The 20,169-nt window shown below is 55.2% G+C and overlaps 1 protein-coding gene across 1 annotated transcript in view; it reads left to right on the top strand.

Moving 5' to 3' along the window:
* The window catches only part of VPS13D (vacuolar protein sorting 13 homolog D), a gene marked incomplete in the record, with an annotated part of 334,001 nt that overhangs the window by 75,305 nt on the left and 238,527 nt on the right, over positions 1–20,169 (top strand). Inside the window, 4 exon segments of the mRNA XM_077455954.1 lie at positions 4,255–4,295; positions 4,297–4,466; positions 11,172–11,343; positions 16,412–16,527. Of these exon segments, the coding sequence (XP_077312080.1) occupies positions 4,255–4,295; positions 4,297–4,466; positions 11,172–11,343; positions 16,412–16,527 (499 nt within the window).

The raw sequence follows: 20,169 nt of genomic DNA on the forward strand, positions 1-20,169 counted from the left end.
TGAGAGATCACATGACCGGCACCTCACTGTAGAGATCACGTGACCGGCACCTCACTGAGAGATCACGTGACCGGCACCTCACTGAGAGATCACGTGACCGGCACCTCGGTGCGCAGCACTGCAAGGAGCACAGAGCAGCATCATTTCAGGGCCAAGAAATTCAGCTTTTCCATTCATCTATAATTGACTGTAACACCTGAGAGTACCGCTTGGGTGGGCGGAGAGCAGAGGTGCGCTTTGGGTGGTCGGAGAGCAGAGGTGCGCTTTGGGCGGTCGGAGAGCAGAGGTGCGCTTTGGGTGGGCGGAGAGCAGAGGTGCGCTTTGGGAGGGCGGAGAGCAGAGGTGCGCTTTGGGCGGTCGGAGAGCAGAGGTGCGCTTTGGGCGGTCGGAGAGCAGAGGTGCGCTTTGGGCGGTCGGAGAGCAGAGGTGCGCTTTGGGTGGGCGGAGAGCAGAGGTGCGCTTTGGGCGGTCGGAGAGCAGAGGTGCGCTTTGGGCGGTCGGAGAGCAGAGGTGCGCTTTGGGCGGTCGGAGAGCAGAGGTGCGCTTTGGGCGGTCGGAGAGCAGAGGTGCGCTTTGGGCGGTCGGAGAGCAGAGGTGCGCTTTGGGCGGTCGGAGAGCAGAGGTGCGCTTTGGGCGGTCGGAGAGCAGAGGTGCGCTTTGGGCGGTCGGAGAGCAGAGGTGCGCTTTGGGCGGTCGGAGAGCAGAGGTGCGCTTTGGGTGGTCGGAGAGCAGAGGTGCGCTTTGGCGGTCGGAGAGCAGAGGTGCGCTTTGGGCGGTCGGAGAGCAGAGGTGCGCTTTGGGCGGTCGGAGAGCAGAGGTGCGCTTGGGTGGTCGGAGAGCAGAGGTGCGCTTTGGGTGGTCGGAGAGCAGAGGTGCGCTTTGGGCGGTCGGAGAGCAGAGGTGCGCTTTGGGCGGTCGGAGAGCAGAGGTGCGCTTTGGCGGTCGGAGAGCAGAGGTGCGCTTTGGGTGGTCGGAGAGCAGAGGTGCGCTTTGGGTGGTCGGAGAGCAGAGGTGCGCTTTGGCGGTCGGAGAGCAGAGGTGCTCTTTGGGCGGTCGGAGAGCAGAGGTGCTCTTTGGCGGTCGGAGAGCAGAGGTGCGCTTTGGGCGGTCGGAGAGCAGAGGTGCGCTTTGGGCGGTCGGAGAGCAGAGGTGCGCTTTGGGCGGTCGGAGAGCAGAGGTGCGCTTTGGACGGTCGGAGAGCAGAGGTGCGCTTTGGGCGGTCGGAGAGCAGAGGTGCGCTTTGGGCGGTCGGAGAGCAGAGGTGCGCTTTGGGCGGTCGGAGAGCAGAGGCGCGCTTTGGGCGGTCGGAGAGCAGAGGCGCGCTTTGGGCGGTCGGAGAGCAGAGGTGCGCTTTGGGCGGTCGGAGAGCAGAGGTGCGCTTTGGTGGTCGGAGAGCAGAGGTGCTCTTTGGCGGTCGGAGAGCAGAGGTGCTCTTTGGGCGGTCGGAGAGCAGAGGTGCGCTTTGGGCGGTCGGAGAGCAGAGGTGCGCTTTGGGCGGTCGGAGAGCAGAGGTGCTCTTTGGCGGTCGGAGAGCAGAGGTGCGCTTTGGGGCGGTCGGAGAGCAGAGGTGCTCTTTGGCGGTCGGAGAGCAGAGGTGCGCTTTGGGCGGTCGGAGAGCAGAGGTGCTCTTTGGCGGTCGGAGAGCAGAGGTGCGCTTTGGGTGGTCGGAGAGCAGAGGTGCTCTTTGGCGGTCGGAGAGCAGAGGTGCTCTTTGGCGGTCGGAGAGCAGAGGTGCGCTTTGGGCGGTCGGAGAGCAGAGGTGCGCTTTGGGCGGTCGGAGAGCAGAGGTGCTCTTTGGCGGTCGGAGAGCAGAGGTGCGCTTTGGGCGGTCAGAGAGCAGAGGTGCGCTTTGGGCGGTCGGAGAGCAGAGGTGCGCTTTGGGCGGTCGGAGAGCAGAGGTGCGCTTTGGGCGGTCGGAGAGCAGAGGTGCGCTTTGGGCGGTCGGAGAGCAGAGGTGCGCTTTGGGCGGTCGGAGAGCAGAGGTGCGCTTTGGGCGGTCGGAGAGCAGAGGTGCGCTTTGGGCGGTCGGAGAGCAGAGGTGCGCTTTGGGCGGTCGGAGAGCAGAGGTGCGCTTTGGACGGTCGGAGAGCAGAGGTGCGCTTTGGACGGTCGGAGAGCAGAGGTGCGCTTTGGGTGGTCGGAGAGCAGAGGTGCGCTTTGGGCGGTCGGAGAGCAGAGGTGCGCTTTGGGCGGTCGGAGAGCAGAGGTGCGCTTTGGACGGTCGGAGAGCAGAGGTGCGCTTTGGGCGGTCGGAGAGCAGAGGTGCGCTTTGGGAGGTCGGAGAGCAGAGGTGCGCTTTGGGTGGTCGGAGAGCAGAGGTGCGCTTTGGGTGGTCGGAGAGCAGAGGTGCGCTTTGGGTGGTCGGAGAGCAGAGGTGCGCTTTGGGTGGTCGGAGAGCAGAGGTGCGCTTTGGGTGGTCGGAGAGCAGAGGTGCGCTTTGGGTGGTCGGAGAGCAGAGGTGCGCTTTGGGCGGTCGGAGAGCAGAGGTGCTCTTTGGCGGTCGGAGAGCAGAGGTGCGCTTTGGGCGGTCGGAGAGCAGAGGTGCGCTTTGGGTGGTCGGAGAGCAGAGGTGCGCTTTGGGTGGTCGGAGAGCAGAGGTGCGCTTTGGCGGTCGGAGAGCAGAGGTGCGCTTTGGGTGGTCGGAGAGCAGAGGTGCGCTTTGGGTGGTCGGAGAGCAGAGGTGCGCTTTGGGTGGTCGGAGAGCAGAGGTGCGCTTTGGGCGGTCGGAGAGCAGAGGTGCGCTTTGGGCGGTCGGAGAGCAGAGGTGCGCTTTGGGCGGTCGGAGAGCAGAGGTGCGCTTTGGGCGGTCGGAGAGCAGAGGTGCGCTTTGGGTGGTCGGAGAGCAGAGGTGCGCTTTGGGTGGTCGGAGAGCAGAGGTGCGCTTTGGGTGGTCGGAGAGCAGAGGTGCGCTTTGGGTGGTCGGAGAGCAGAGGTGCGCTTTGGGCGGTCGGAGAGCAGAGGTGCGCTTTGGGCGGTCGGAGAGCAGAGGTGCGCTTTGGGCGGTCGGAGAGCAGAGGTGCGCTTTGGGCGGTCGGAGAGCAGAGGTGCGCTTTGGGTGGTCGGAGAGCAGAGGTGCGCTTTGGGCGGTCGGAGAGCAGAGGTGCGCTTTGGGTGGTCGGAGAGCAGAGTGCGCTTTGGGCGGTCGGAGAGCAGAGGTGCGCTTTGGCGGTCGGAGAGCAGAGGTGCTCTTGGCGGTCGGAGAGCAGAGGTGCGCTTTGGGCGGTCGGAGAGCAGAGGTGCGCTTTGGGTGGTCGGAGAGCAGAGGTGCGCTTTGGGTGGTCGGAGAGCAGAGGTGCGCTTTGGCGGTCGGAGAGCAGAGGTGCGCTTTGGGTGGTCGGAGAGCAGAGGTGCGCTTTGGGTGGTCGGAGAGCAGAGGTGCGCTTTGGTGGTCGGAGAGCAGAGGTGCGCTTTGGGTGGTCGGAGAGCAGAGGTGCGCTTTGGGCGGTCGGAGAGCAGAGGTGCGCTTTGGGCGGTCGGAGAGCAGAGGTGCGCTTTGGACGGTCGGAGAGCAGAGGTGCGCTTTGGACGGTCGGAGAGCAGAGGTGCTCTTTGGGCGGTCGGAGAGCAGAGGTGCTCTTTGGCGGTCGGAGAGCAGAGGTGCGCTTTGGGCGGTCGGAGAGCAGAGGTGCGCTTTGGCGGTCGGAGAGCAGAGGTGCGCTTTGGCGGTCGGAGAGCAGAGGTGCGCTTTGGGTGGTCTGAGAGCAGAGGTGCGCTTTGGGTGGTCGGAGAGCAGAGGTGCGCTTTGGGTGGTCGGAGAGCAGAGGTGCGCTTTGGGTGGTCGGAGAGCAGAGGTGCTCTTTGGGTGGGTGGAGGGCAGAGGTGCTCTTTGGCGGTCGGAGAGCAGAGGTGCGCTTTGGGTGGTCGGAGAGCAGAGGTGCGCTTTGGGTGGTCGGAGAGCAGAGGTGCGCTTTGGGTGGTCGGAGAGCAGAGGTGCGCTTTGGGTGGTCGGAGAGCAGAGGTGCTCTTTGGCGGTCGGAGAGCAGAGGTGCTCTTTGGCGGTCGGAGAGCAGAGGTGCTCTTTGGCGGTCGGAGAGCAGAGGTGCTCTTTGGCGGTCGGAGAGCAGAGGTGCTCTTTGGCGGTCGGAGAGCAGAGGTGCTCTTTGGCGGTCGGAGAGCAGAGGTGCTCTTTGGCGGTCGGAGAGCAGAGGTGCTCTTTGGCGGTCGGAGAGCAGAGGTGCTCTTTGGCGGGCGGAGAGCAGAGGTCCACTTGAAGACTTTTTAGAAAAGCCTAAAACGGTGTGTTTCTCTCTTCAGATGACCACATCTGCCTGTTGGACTGCATTGTGGTTGATCTACCAAGACATGGACATCTTTGCTGCACAGAGATATCCCCGAGACTCCGCAGAAGGCCTGGAGAGACCACAGTCTGTCCTCTTCTTCCCGTCATACATGGTCAGACAGACAGGCGGGAGCCTTTTAACCGATCGATGCCGACTGAAGCTTCAGCTAGAGAGGAATCTGGATAAGTGAGTATTGGTGTCATTAATGTCTGATGAGGATTGTGAGTGGAAATGAATGGAGACATCTGTGATGACTTCTACATTTACAGCACATACAGGTACCAGCAGAGGTCTTCCACAGTCTGCCCAATCATTGCCCCAAGTCTGGGCACTGTGATATGCTAATATCGACTTTGGAGGGGTAAATAGAGCTGCGGTGCACCCCTCCCCCATCCCCCCCCTGCATTTCATGGTTGTGGGAAACGGGGCATCGCTGTGGGTTGGGTACGCAGACAGACATCAGAGGTGAGACATCTTCCGTCGGCTTCTGGTTGGCCTTGAAGTCGCTCCATTATGTGATTTAGGTGACCCTCTTCCTTTACATTCACATTGACTTGTATAGTGGGAGAGAAGCCGATCCGAATCGAATCCGAGTCCCACGCGAGTCTCGAGGGCCCCCGCCTGTCGGGTAATTAGAGTGAACCTTTCTGACTTCTCAATGGCATTGGCCATTCTCTGACCGGCCTCTCGTCTTCCTTCTCTCCCGCCTTTCCTTCATTTTGGGAAGGTGACAGAGGATAATGAGTGTTTTCTAGAATACTCGGATGTATTTTAGATTCTTGTGAAGATGAGAAGGCGAATTCTGTATGATTTCTTTGGACAACACACATCAAGGGCTTATAAATCAAGGAGTCTGGGAGAAGAGGGCCTTTGTTGGCTAATGGCGCCAATTATCTTTCTTTTCATTACTGGATTCAGAAGCCCTGCTGATTAGGAGGTTGCAATCTAGAAGTGGTGCCAAAGAGAAGCCAGATCATCCACATAGCAACTTGGGAGCCGAGGGACCAATGGATGTCTAGGGGGCCATCTACAACCTTCTCAGGAGCCCAGGGCCCGATGTGTGTCTAGGGGACCATCTACAACCTTCTCAGGAGCCCAGGCCCAATGGGTGTCTGGGGGGCATCTACAGCCATCTCAGGAGCCCAGGCCCAATCGGTGTCTAGGGGGCCATCTACAACCTTCTCAGGAGCCCAGGCCCAATGGGTGTCTAGGGGGGCATCTACAACCTTCTCAGGAGCCCAGTGGATGTCTAGGGGGCATCTACAGCCTTCTTAGGAGCCCAGGCCCAGTGGATGTCTGGGGGGCATCTACAGCCATCTAAGAGCAAAGGGCCCAGTGATTTTCTAGGGGACCATCTACAACCTTCTCAGGAGCCCAGGCCCAATGGGTGTCTAGGGGGCCATCTACAACCTTCTCAGGAGCCCAGGCCCAATGGGTGTCTAGGGGGCCATCTACAACCTTCTCAGGAGCCCAGTGGATGTCTAGGGGGGCATCTACATTTTTCTCAGGAGCCCAGGCCCAGTGCTTGTCTAGGGGGGCATCTACAGCCTTCTCAGGAGCCCAGGGCCCAGTAATTGTCTAGGAGAAATATGTGTGGGAGGCAATCATTTTACAATTTTGTGTGCCACATCCAAAGTTATAGACCAGAATTTTGGAATACCCCTAGTGGTGGACTTTTAAGCACGTACAGTAAATATCAAATTTTAAAGATACAAAAAAGTTTTTTTATTGAAAAGATTAAGAAAATACATAAAACAAGGAATGAATAAATACACTGGTAATCTGTACATATATAGGTTACTTGAAATACCCTACGCGTTTCGGAGAGACTAAATCTCCTTCTTCAGGGGTTATTTACAATTGTAAGAGATAATATATTCAGAACAGTGTGTTGAATAGACATTCCGTCAGATTAGTAATTAAAGACACGACAGAAAAGCAGGGGTGGGTGTTGCCGATGGTTGTTTTACCCCCTTGGAGCCTTCCAATGTGGTCACTCCGACAGAAAGGGCCTAGAGACCAGCAAGATGTCAGAGAGACCAAACCCCCAGCATTGATGGGCAGTTGGAGCTGAAATCTCCCAACCCGGGAGAGTTACTGGGGCAAAGCAAACGGTCCTGAGATACAGTAGATAATCCCAGGGATGATGTTAACAAATAGAACAGCTCCTTAGTGTTACTAGGTAGAGTATCCACCCGTCCGTATCCACCCGTCCGTATCCACCTGGGCGCACCTCACCCGGGCATTACACCTCACCCGGGCATTACACCTCACCCGAGCGCCGCAAACCCAAATTCATTCATTCATTTTTATATTTTAATGTTTTTATTGAAAGTAAGAAAATTTGAAGCCCCATACACACTATCAGATTTTGTGTTGATTTTTGTTTTCAGATTTACCAAAACCATGTAGTGAAGGGCCGGCCTGACTGCACACACATTGTAACTCCTGAGGTGTGACCTCATATTATATGGTTTTGGTAAATCTGAAGGAGAAAATCTGATGGATATAAGAACGGAGAATGTCTGATCCGCCCCCGAAGATATGAGAACGTCTGATCCGCCCCCGAAGATATGAGAACGTCTGATCCGCCCCCGAAGATATGAGAACGGAGAACGTCTGATGCGCCCCCGAAGATATGAGAACGTCTGATCCGCCCCCGCAGATATGAGAACGGAGAACGTCTGATCCGCCCCCGCAGATATGAGAACGGAGAACGTCTGATCCGCCCCCGCAGATATGAGAACGGAGAACGTCTGATGCGCCCCCGAAGATATAAGAACGGAGAGCGTCTGATGCGCCCCCGAAGATATGAGAACGTCTGATCCGCCCCCGAAGATATGAGAACGGAGAACGTCTGATGCGCCCCCGAAGATATGAGAACGTCTGATGCGCCCCCGAAGATATGAGAACGTCTGATGCGCCCCCGCAGATATGAGAACGGAGAACGTCTGATGCGCCCCCGAAGATATAAGAACGGAGAGCGTCTGATGCGCCCCCGAAGATCGGAGAGCGTCTGATCCGCCCCCGAAGATATGAGAACGGAGAACGTCTGATCCGCCCCCGAAGATATAAGAACGGAGAGCGTCTGATGCGCCCCCGAAGATATAAGAACGGAGAGCGTCTGATGCGCCCCCGAAGATATAAGAACGGAGAGCGTCTGATCCGCCCCCGAAGATCGGAGAGCATCTGATCCGCCCCCGAAGATATGAGAACGGAGAACGTCTGATCCGCCCCCGAAGATATAAGAACGGAGAGCGTCTGATGCGCCCCCGAAGATATAAGAACGGAGAGCGTCTGATGCGCCCCCGAAGATATAAGAGCGGAGAGCGTCTGATGCGCCCCCGAAGATATAAGAACGGAGAGCGTCTGATGCGCCCCCGAAGATATAAGAACGGAGAGCGTCTGATGCGCCCCCAAAGATATAAGAACGGAGAGCGTCTGATGCGCCCCCGAAGATATAAGAACGGAGAGCGTCTGATGCGCCCCCGAAGATATAAGAACGGAGAGCGTCTGATTGCCCCCCGAAGATATAAGAACGGAGAGCGTCTGATGCGCCCCCGAAGATATAAGAACGGAGAACGTCTGATGCGCCCCCGAAGATATAAGAACGGAGAGCGTCTGATGCGCCCCCGAAGATATAAGAACGGAGAGCGTCTGATGCGCCCCCGAAGATATAAGAACGGAGAGCGTCTGATGCGCCCCCGAAGATATAAGAACGGAGAGCGTCTGATGCGCCCCCGAAGATATAAGAACGGAGAGCGTCTGATGCGCCCCCGAAGATATAAGAACGGAGAGCGTCTGATGCGCCCCCGAAGATATAAGAACGGAGAGCGTCTGATGCGCCCCCGAAGATATAAGAACGGAGAACAGAGAGCGTCTGATGCGCCCCCGAAGATATAAGATCGGAGAGCGTCTGATCCGCCCCCGAAGATCGGAGAGCGTCTGATCCGCCCCCGAAGATATGAGAACGGAGAACGTCTGATGCGTCCCCGAAGATATAAGAACGGAGAGCATCTGATGCGCCCCCCGAAGATATAAGAACGGAGAGCATCTGATGCGCCCCCGAAGATATAAGAACGGAGAGCATCTGATGCGCCCCCGAAGATATAAGAACGGAGAGCGTCTGATGCGCCCCCGAAGATATGAGAACGGAGAGCGTCTGATGCGCCCCCGAAGATATAAGAACGGAGAGCGTCTGATGCGCCCCCGAAGATATAAGAACGGAGAGCGTCTGATGCGCCCCCGAAGATATAAGAACGGAGAGCGTCTGATGCGCCCCCGAAGATATAAGAACGGAGAGCGTCTGATGCGCCCCGAAGATATAAGAACGGAGAGCGTCTGATGCGCCCCCGAAGATATGAGAACGGAGAGCGTCTGATCCGCCCCCCGAAGATATGAGAACGGAGAGCGTCTGATGCGCCCCCGAAGATATGAGAACGGAGAGCGTCTGATCCGCCCCCCGAAGATATGAGAACGGAGAGCGTCTGATCCGCCCGCCGAAGATATGAGAACGGAGAGCGTCTGATCCGCCCGCCGAAGATATAAGAACGGAGAGCATCTGATGCGCCCCCGAAGATATAAGAACGGAGAGCGTCTGATCCGCCCCCCGAAGATATAAGAACGAGAGCGTCTGATGCGCCCCCGAAGATATGAGAACGGAGAGCGTCTGATCCGCCCCCCGAAGATATGAGAACGGAGAGCGTCTGATGCGCCCCCGAAGATATGAGAACGGAGAGCGTCTGATCCGCCCCCCGAAGATATGAGAACGGAGAGCGTCTGATCCGCCCGCCGAAGATATGAGAACGGAGAGCGTCTGATCCGCCCGCCGAAGATATAAGAACGGAGAGCATCTGATGCGCCCCCGAAGATATAAGAACGGAGAGCGTCTGATGCGCCCCGAAGATATAAGAACGGAGAGCGTCTGATGCGCCCCGAAGATATGAGAACGGAGAGCGTCTGATCCGCCCCCCGAAGATATGAGAACGGAGAGCGTCTGATCCGCCCCCCGAAGATATGAGAACGGGAGAGCGTCTGATCCGCCCCCCGAAGATATGAGAACGGAGAGCGTCTGATCCGCCCCCGAAGATATAAGAACTGAGAACGTCTGATCCGCCCCCGAAGATATAAGATCGGAGAGCGTCTGATGCGCCCCCGAAGATATAAGAACTGAGAACGGTCATCAATGCAAATGGTTCTAAATACAAACGAGGTCCAAATGATACCAAAATGTAATCAAAACGTACAACATTTCACAACAGGGGGAGGGAGAGGAAGAGATTATAGGGAACCCCCAATAGACACATTCCTGAGAAGAAAACCATCCGAGTCACCAGAGAACAAATGTATTAATTTTTAATACAAATACACACTTCTCCATCCATCCATCCATCCCATCCATGTCTCTATCCATCCATCCATCCCATCCATGTCTCTATCCATCCATCCATCCGTATCTATGTCTCCATCCATCCATCCATCCATGTCTCTATCCATCCATCCATGTCTCTATCCATCCATCCATATCTCCATCCATCCATCCATATCTCCATCCATCCATCCATCCATGTCTCTATCCATCCATCCATGTCTCTATCCATCCATCCATGTCTCTATCTATCCATCCATCCATGTCTCTATCTATCCATCCATCCATCCATGTCTCTATCTATCTATCCATCCATCCATCCATGTCTCTATCTATCCATCCATCCATCCATCCATCCATGTCTCTATCTATCCATGTCTCTATCTATCCATCCATCCATCCATGTCTCTATCTATCCATCCATCCATCCATGTCTCTATCTATCCATCCATCCATGTCTCTATCTATCTATCCATCCATCCATCCATGTCTCTATCCATCCATGTCTCTATCCATCCATGTCTCTATCCATCCATCCATGTCTCTATCCATCCATCCATGTCTCCATCCATCCATGTCTCCATCCATCCATGTCTCCATCCATCCATGTCTCCATCCATCCATGTCCCCATCCATCCATGTCCCCATCCATCCATCCATATCTCCATGCTTTAGTTTGTTGGGAAATCACTTTGAAAATCACCCCCCTAGCATTTCTAGCTGCGCCATCTTGATTAAAGGTAGATGATTCATGTAGCATTTACTTCCTGGAATCCACCTGCCCTTAGCTCTGACATGCAGACAGGATGGTGTGGCTTAGCTGGGAAAGCCCCTCCTCCCATGAAGACATCTGGTATGTATGACAGAATTTTTGCCTAGGCCAGAAACCAGGAAGTAACTGAATAAATGAAAAATACAATTAAAGTAAGTAAATATAATCTCCCTTTCTCTGTATTACTAATGAAGGGAGTTTATAAAGTGAAGATTGGCTCATGTACGATTGGCTGATAAGCGATTGGCTCATGTATGATTGGCTGTTAAATGATTGGCTCATGTACGATTGGCTCGCGATCGATGGCTCATGTACGATTGGCTCGCGATCGATGGCTCATGTACGATTGGCTCGCGATCGATGGCTCATGTACGATTGGCTCGCGATCGATGGCTCATGTACGATTGGCTCGCGATCGATGGCTCATGTACGATTGGCTCGCGATCGATGGCTCATGTACGATTGGCTCGTGATCGATGGCTCATGTACGATTGGCTCGTGATCGATGGCCCATGTACGATTGGCTCGCGATCGATGGCTCATGTACGATTGGCTCGCGATCGATGGCTCATGTACGATTGGCTCGTGATCGATGGCTCATGTACGATTGGCTCGCGATCGATGGCTCATGTACGATTGGCTCGTGATCGATGGTTCATGAGCGCGCGTATGTTTGCTGCGGGGTCCTTCCTGGCGTCTCACCCTTCCATTCTCTGGGAATTCATTGATAAATTCTTCTTTCTTTGTGCAGAGAAATCAGTCACTCGGTCCCGGATCTGTCGATCCATGGCAGTCTGTCCTCGGTGCATTGCTCGCTGGATCTCAGTAAATATAAACTCATCCGAGGTCTGCTGGAGAATAATCTGGGGGAGCCGGTGGAGGACTTCATGCGTCCGTATGACCTGCAGGATCCCCGCATTCATGTAAGGAGGAGAACTTGGTGCATCCTGATAGGGGGGACTATTCCATGTCCTGATAGGGGGGACTATTCCATGTCCTGATGGGGGAGGGGGGGACTATTCCATGTCCTGATAGGGGGAGGGGGGGACTATTCCATGTCCTGATAGGGGGAGGGGGGGGCTATTCCATGTCCTGATAGGGGGGGGACTATTCCATGTCCTGATAGGGGGGGACTATTCCATGTCCTGATAGGGGGGGACTATTCCATGTCCTGATGGGGGGGACTATTCCATGTCCTGATAGGGGAGGGGGGACTATTCCATGTCCTGATAGGGGGAGGGGGGGACTATTCCATGTCCTGATGGGGGAGGGGGTACTATTCCATGTCCTGATGGGGGGAGGGGTACTATTCCATGTCCTGATGGGGGGGACTATTCCATGTCCCGATGGGGGGAGGACTATTTCATGTCCTGATAGGGGAGGGGGGACTATTCCATGTCCTGATGGGGGGAGGGGGTACTATTCCATGTCCTGATGGGGGGAGGGGGGACTATTCCATGTCCTGATGGGGGGAGGGAGGACTATTCCATGTCCTGATAAAGGGGGGGACTATTCCATGTCCTGATAAAGGGGGGGACTATTCCATGTCCTGATAAAGGGGAGGACTATTCCATGTCCTGATAGGGTAGGACTATTCCCTGTCCTGATAGGGGGGGACTATTCCATGTCCTGATGGGGGGGACTATTCCATGTCCTGATGGGGGGACTATTCCATGTCCTGATAGGGGGGACTATTCCATGTCCTGATAGGGGGGACTATTCCATGTCCTGATAGGGGGGGACTATTCCATGTCCTGATAGGGGGGGACTATTCCATGTCCTGATAGGGGGGGACTATTCCATGTCCCGATGGGGGGGGGACTATTCCATGTCCTGATAAAGGGGGGGACTATTCCATGTCCTGATAAAGGGGGGGACTATTCCATGTCCTGATAAAGGGTAGGACTATTCCCTGTCCTGATAGGGGGGGGGGGACTATTCCCTGTCCTGATAGGGGGGGACTATTCCATGTCCTGATAGGGGGGACTATTCCATGTCCTGATAGGGGGGGACTATTCCATGTCCTGATAGGGGGGGGACTATTCCGTGTCCTGATAGGGGGACTATTCCGTGTCCTGATAGGGGGGACTATTCCATGTCCCGATGGGGGGAGACTATTCCATGTCCTGAAAGGGGGGGGACTATTCCATGTCCCTGAAAGGGGGGGGACTATTCCATGTCCTGATGGGGGGAGGGGGGACTATTCCATGTCCTGAATGGGGGAGGGGGGGGACTATTCCATGTCCTGATGGGGGGAGGGGGTACTATTCCATGTCCCTGATGGGGGAGGGGAGGACTATTCCATGTCCTGATGGGGGGAGGGAGGACTATTCCATGTCCTGATGGGGGGGACTATTCCATGTCCTGATGGGGGGACTATTCCATGTCCTGATGGGGGGGAGGACTATTCCATGTCCTGATGGGGGGAGGGGGACTATTCCATGTCCTGATGGGGGGGAGGGAGGACTATTCCATGTCCTGATGGGGGGAGGGAGGACTATTCCATGTCCTGATGGGGGGAGGGGAGGACTATTCCATGTCCTGATGGGGGGAGGGAGGACTATTCCATGTCCTGATGGGGGGAGGGAGGACTATTCCATGTCCTGATGGGGGGAGGAGGACTATTCCATGTCCCGATGGGGGGAGGGAGGACTATTCCATGTCCCGATGGGGGGGGACTATTCCATGTCCCGATGGGGGGGAGGGAGGACTATTCCATGTCCCGATGGGGGGGGACTATTCTATGTCCTGATGTGGGGGAGGGAGGACTATTCCATGTCCTGATGGGGGGGAGGGAGGACTATTCCATGTCCTGATGGGGGGGAGGGAGGACTATTCCATGTCCTGATGGGGGGGGAGGGAGGACTATTCCATGTCCGTCCTGATGGGGGGGAGGGGAGGACCTATTCCATGTCCTGATGGGGGGGAGGGAGGACTATTCCATGTCCGTCCTGATGGGGGGGAGGGAGGACTATTCCATGTCCTGATGGGGGGAGGGAGGACTATTCCATGTCCTGGTGATGTCAGAGAACATGGAGGCCGCCATTACTGAGCGCTCCTGAAGACGGGAGCTCACGGTCAGGCCACACATTGGCTTTGAATCTAGGAGTTGTAAAAATCAGGCGCAAGTATTCTATAACTAACCAATCTGTAACATCTTCCCCGAACTGACTTTCACTGCCAGAGATGTTTTTGTGTGTTTTTTCACACGGGTTTAAGAAATCATTTTAGGCCTGAAGATTACATAAAACTCCCAAACATTATAAATTTTCTGAAAGCAGACACCCTGGAGAATAAAATGGCGGTAGTTCCAATTTGTTTTATGTCACACAATATTACCGCAAAAGTTCTCTGAGAAACATATTAAAGTTAATTTTAGGGGGGCACAAAAACACAATAAATTACCCAAACTTTTGGTAAAATATGAAAGATGAGGTTGCACCGAGTAAATGGATACCGAACACGCCAATCTTTACATTTGCATGCGCTCGTGAAACGGCGACAAACTCTCTTGTACCCGACATTTTCTATAGGCGACGCTCTAAAGCCCCCTATAGGTCATAAGTTTAGTGTTACAAAGGTGATCTAGTGCTAGAATGATTGCACTCATTCCGGCATGCGCGGCGATATGTAACGTATACCGCAATCCACATTTTCAGGTGTAGGAACCCTGTATAATTTTGTATGTCTGTATATCTGGGGGGGGGGGGGGGGGGGGTGGTTTATGTTCTTGGGTGTAACTTTTACATTTTTTACAATTTAAAAAAAATAAAAAACTCATCACAGGGACTTTTTTATCCCCAATGTAATTATTTTTGGTGACAGGTTCTCTTTAAAAGACCCCGATGTCCCCCCTGTGATCCACTGAAGTAATACAATGGTAATATAGTGCACATCATACTGCATTACAGTCTACCGAGGCCTCGATCGCTCCCCTCTTTCCTTCCTTTCCTTCCTTCTTCTTCCTTCCTTCTTCCTTCCTTCCTTCCTTCCTTCCTTCCTTCCTTCCTCCCCTCCCTCTTCCTTCCTTCCTCCCTCCCTTCTTCTTCCTTCCTCCCTCCCCTCCTTCCTTCCTTCCTCCCTCCCTTCTTCCTTCCTTCCTCCTCCCCTCTTCCTTCCTCCCTCCCTCCCTCCCTCCCCCCTCCCTCCCTCCCTCCCTCCCCTCTTCCTTCCTTCCTCCCTCCCCTCTTCCTTCCTTCCTCCCTCCCCTCTTCCTTCCTTCCTCCCTCCCCTCTTCCTTCCTTCCTCCCCTCCCTCTTCCTTCCTCCCTCCCTCCCTCCCTCCCTCCCCTCTTCCTTCCTTCCTCCCTCCCCTCTTCCTTCCTTCCTCCCTCCCCTCTTCCTTCCTTCCTCCCTCCCCTCTTCCTTCCTTCCTCCCTCCCCTCTTCCTTCCTCCCTCCTCCCTCCCCTCTTCCTTCCTTCCTTCCTTCCTTCCTTCCTTCCCTCCCTCCCTCCCTCCCTCCCTCCCCTCTTCCTTCCTTCCCTTCCCTTCCTCCCTCTTCCTTCCTCCCTCCCTGCCTCCCCTCTTCCTTCCCTCCCTCCCTGCCTCCCCTCTTCCTTCCTCCCTCCCTCCCTCCCTCCCCTCTATCTTCCTTCCTCCCTCCCTTCCTTCCTTCCTCCCCTCTATCTTCCTTCCTCCCCCCTTCTTCCTTCCTCCCCTTCTTCCTTCCTCCCTCTTTCTTCCTTCCTTCCTTCCTTCCTCCCCTCTTCCTTCCTTCCTTCCTCCCCTCTTCCTTCCTTCCTTCCTTCCTTCCTCCCCTCTTCCTTCCTTACACCCAAGAACATAAAATTCCCCCCCCCCCACATATACAGACGTACAAAATTCTACAGGGTTCCTACACCTGAAAATGTGGATTGCGGTATATGTTACATATCGCCGCGCATGCCGGAATGAGTGCAATCATTCTAGCACTAGATCACCTTTGTAACACTAAACTTATGACCTATAGGGGCTTTAGAGCGTCGCCTATAGAAAATGTCGGGTACAAGAGTTTGTCGCCGTTTCACGAGCGCATGCAAATGTAAAGATTGGCGTGTTCGGTATCTATTTACTCGGTGCAACCTCATCTTTCATATTTTACCAAAAGTTTGGGTAATTTATTGTGTTTTTGTGCCCCCCTAAAATTAACTTTAATATGTTTCTCAGAGAACTTTTGCTTCCTAGACCTTTGCGGTAATATTGTGTGACATAAAACAAATTGGAACTACCGCCATTTTATTCTCCAGGGTGTCTGCTTTCAGAAAATATATAATGTTTGGGAGTTTTATGTAATCTTCAGGCCTAAAATGATCCTCCCTCCCTCCCCTCTTCCTTCCTTCCTTCCTTCCTTCCTTCCTTCCTTCCTCCCCCCTTCCTTCCTTCCTTCCTTCCTTCCTCCCTCCCCTCTTCCTTCCTTCCTTCCTCCCTCCCTCCCCTCCTTCCTTCCTTCCTTCCTTCCTTCCTTCCTTCCTTCCTTCCTTCCTTCCTTCCTTCCTTCCTTCCTCCCTCCCCTCTTCCTTCCTTCCTTCCCTCTTCCTTCCTTCCTCCCCTCTTCCTTCCTTCCTCCCTTCCCTCTTCCTTCCTTCCTCCCTTCCCTCTTCCTTCCTTCCTCCCTTCCCTCTTCCTTCCCTCTTCCTTCCCTCTCCCTTCCCTCTTCCTTCCTTCCCCTCTTCCTTCCTTCCTCCCTTCCCTCTTCCTTCCTTCCTCCCTTCCCTCTTCCTTCCTCCCTCCCCTCTTCCTTCCTCCCTCCCCTCTTCCTTCCTCCCTCCCCTCTTCCTTCCTCCCTCCCCTCTTCCTTCCTCCCTCCCCTCTTCCTTCCTCCCTCCCCTCTTCCTTCCTCCCTCCCCTCTTCCCCCTCACCAATCACAATTGTTCACTGACTACAAATGTATTGAAGACGCAGATAGCCGGGCAATGATCAGTGCGGCAGCCTCCTTATTGCTCCAAATACAGGTTCCCTTTATATCACAGCCAGGTGATCAGCATTTCCCTGTGTGTCCCCTCTGTCTGCAGACGGTGCTGAGCGGGGAGGTGTACACCGCCGTGTCTTTCCTCATTGATATGGTGAATGTCAGTCTGGAGCTTCTGGAGGACAGCGAGGAGGAGGGGGAGGAGCGCTCGTTGGCTCGGTGAGTGTTTTGTATTCTATGAAGGCGTTGTCACTGAGGGTACAATAGTTAGAGGAACTTCAGTCCCCTTTGCCCCTCCCCCGCCCTGGTGCCACCATCTTTGTTGGGCCCCTAACACTTCAGACCTCAGACCCCTCCCACATCGGACCCCTCCCATACACAGACCTCCGACCCCTCAGACCTCAGACCTCTCCCACCTCGGACCCCTCCCATACACAGACCTCAGACCCCTCCCACATCGGACCCCTCCCATACGCAGACCTCAGACCCCTCCCACCTCGGACCCCTCCCATACGCAGACCTCGGACCCCTCCCATACACAGACCGCGGGCCCCTCCCACGCGCGGGCCCCTCCCACGCGCGGGCCCCTCCCACGCGCGGGCCCCTCCCACGCGCGGGCCCCTCCCACGCGCGGACCCCGGGCCCCTCCCACGCGCGGACCCCCCCATCTGGGTGATCTCTGTACATTGCAGGGAATGCAACACACTTTGTGGCAGATTCCGACCTTTTGTTGCTGTGAAGAAATAATAGGATTTTGGAACTCACCGTAAAATCCTTTTCTCTGATGTTTATTGACAGACACAGCACTTTAATCTTGACCTTAGGGTTAGATCGCCACCTTTAGGAGAGGACTAGGCAGAACACATAAAAAACAAGCACAGTACCGCCCAGGGGGCGGTCCTACTGGCTGTAACCCCTCCCTCTGCTTCCAGCAGCTCAGTTTATTCTGCCTAGGGTAGGAGAAGGACCCGGCTCCCGGGGGGGATCATTGGTCTTTGAAAATCTTTCTTTTTTTGTTTCCTGTGAGCTTCAATCAACAGCCGGCTGGGTGACAGGCTGGATAATATAGATCCCGGCCATCGAGCGTGTGCAGACCTTAGCTGGGTCGGACACGACATGCCCCGTCTGGTCCAGGGGCGGCCGGTGAGCTTTATGCTCCGGGGCACACATATGACCGGACTACTGCTACCACCTCGTACTTCTCCGGTGATGGGTCTGTCTGTGGAATGCAGGAGGGGTAAGTACCGTTCCACCCGTCTCGGCAGGATGGAGCAGCTGGGCATTCCCTGGGAGGTCAACTAGGGGGTCTGTCACTCTTCCTTTCTTCTCTCCCTGCCTCTTCCCTCCTCCCCATTCTAAGGGGGCGCTGTGTGGCTGGGCATAGGGAGTGCAGCGCACCCACCTGGCCGGAGGTCCTCCGGGTGGTCTCTGGGTCCTGGCAGGGGGTTGTCTTAGGATGTTCCGCTCGTCTATCCCTTCATTTCTCACCTTCGTTTGCTGCCATGCGGGGTGAGCGTTTGGTGCGGGAACCGCAGCTATTTGCCTTTGTTTGCAGCGTGCAGGGGGTAATGTTCACCGCGGAGCCATTTTCCTGTAGCCGTGGCCATGTTCTTGTGGTCATGAGGGACGGTGGCTGTTAGTGCTTTAGCGCTGAGCGGCTGTTTAAGCCATGATAGCGCGAAACTGACACACAACAACCCGTGTTTTGGAAGGCAGAAGGGAGAACGGACAGCCGCACAGCACAACGCCTGGGTCAGGGTGGTGAGTCCTGCGGGGAGCCCCTCAGTCTGTGGCAGCGAGGAGGGTAGGCATTTTTTGTCTCTTGCCTTAGGTCCCGGGTGACAGGTGATGGGTCAGATATGGCGTCAGATGCTGGCGCTTCTTCCCCATACACCCCTATGATGGCAACTGATTCCACTGCACCTGTGGTACCCATGGACGCTGTGTTGGCAGTCCTGGAATCATTTGTTACCAGGGTGGAAGCGACATGCGGGCGCAAGGTGGGTAAAAAACGCCCCCTCCCATCTGCCAGGGAAAGGTCTGATTTAGACTTGGGCCCCGTTGTGGCAGGCGGCCCCTGTTTTGACACTTCAGAGGTCAAGGACCCGCAGGACAGTGAGGAAGAAGGCTTTGTGTCCGTTTTTGGCGCAGGAAAGCGCTAGAGGGATAGAGGATACGGCGGGAGCATCTGAGATGTGTTGGTCCCTTTTGGATCCCACAAGCCGATCCACACCACTAAAGTGTTTCCCTACCAAACTTATTTTCATAACTTTATTGACAAGGAGTAGGAACGCCCGCAGCGTGCCTTTTCAGGGCACTTCTACCTCAGTCACCCCTATGATGGCAACCAGTTCCCCGGCACTTGTGGTGCCCATGGACGCTCTGTTAGTGGTTATGAAATCATTTGTTGGCAGGGTGAAAGCGAGGTGAATGGCGGTGCGTTATTCCCATGAGGAGGGATTCCTGAAAAATTGGACATCTCCTCCGGTCGCTGACCCCCCCCCCCCCCGGTATCTAGGTCAAATAAGGTGACCTCGATTCCGGTTGAAGGGTTTCCCCTTTTTCAAGGACCCTGCCGACAGACAGGCCGAGGCGGTTGCCTGGGCCATGTTTACGGTTGTGGGCTCAGCACTTCGGCCGGTGTTAGCCACGGCTCTGGCGTCACAAACACTTACTGAATAGGCGAAGTTGTTGCACCGCGAGTTGGGAAGGAACAGGGTTCCCCAGTCTGTGTGGAACTGGCAGACCAGTTGGTGCGCGACCTCAAGTATATCTGTGATGCGGCCCGGGATACGGTCCCTTTGCTTTCTAGAACCTCGTATCGGCAGTAGTGCTGCATCACCTGGTTTGGCTCAAGTGTTGGTCTGCGGACCAGACATCTAAGAAAGCGCTGGCGGAGTTGCCCTTCCAAAGTGGAGGCGGTCTGGCACCTCGCTGGATGACATCATAAAAATGTTACTGGGGGAAAGAGTAAGGAGACGCCGTAGGCAAGGGCTTCTCTTTTTCCGCTCAGAAGCGGCTTTTTCATCCGCCCGCGTCGGCAGGTAAGCATCCCCAGTCCGAAAAGGTGCCCACGGAAGGACAAAAGCGTCCCTGCTATCGCAAGCCAAACAAGCTTGTGAATAAATCAGCTTCCGCAGGAAAGTTCGCCCCCGCCCGGCTCTCGGGTGGGGGGGTCGCCTTTGGGAGTTTGCAGACCGGTGGTCTCATATTCTTTCCGACCAGTGGGTCTTTGGGCTGGTTTTGTCAGGCTACAAGATAGTTTCTTTCTTGTCCGCCGGACAGGTTTTTTCCCTCCAACCTTCATCTCCTTCCAGCTCGTCGGGAGGCCTTGTTTGAGGCAGTACAGGACTTACTGCTGCATGGGGTGATAGGACCTGTACTGACATCAGAAAGGTTTAAGGGATTCTACTCCAATCGGGTTGTAATCCCAAAGAAGGAAGGAGTCCGTCTGGTCCTGGATTGCAAGGCCCTCAATTGTTTTGTGAAGGTTCGGAGGTTCAGGATGGAATCCGTTATGTGGTCACTGCACACCAGAGGTTCCTGCAATTTGCGGTCGGGGACGAGCACTACCAATTGGTAGTTCTTTCCTTTGGCCTAGCGTTGGCACCAAGGGTCTTCACCAGGTGCTGGCTTCCGATTCTGGCATTGCTGAGGCAACTAGGGATCGTGATCGTGGGTTACCAGCATGATCTCCTTTCTGAGGGCGGCTTCTGCCTCAGGACTAAGGGAAGATGTGGCGATCACCATGCAGACTCTTCATTTTTGCCATCCAGTCGGCCTAGGGTTGCTGGGAGCAGGAAGAATTCCATCTGTAGATCAATATGCTGGAGCTGCGGGCGATCAAGCGGTGCCTCTCCA

Source organism: Lithobates pipiens, unplaced genomic scaffold (assembly GCF_037356315.1).
Source record: "Lithobates pipiens isolate NorthernLeopardFrog02 unplaced genomic scaffold, aLitPip1_a1.2 Scaffold_27, whole genome shotgun sequence".
NCBI lineage: Eukaryota > Metazoa > Chordata > Amphibia > Anura > Ranidae > Lithobates > Lithobates pipiens.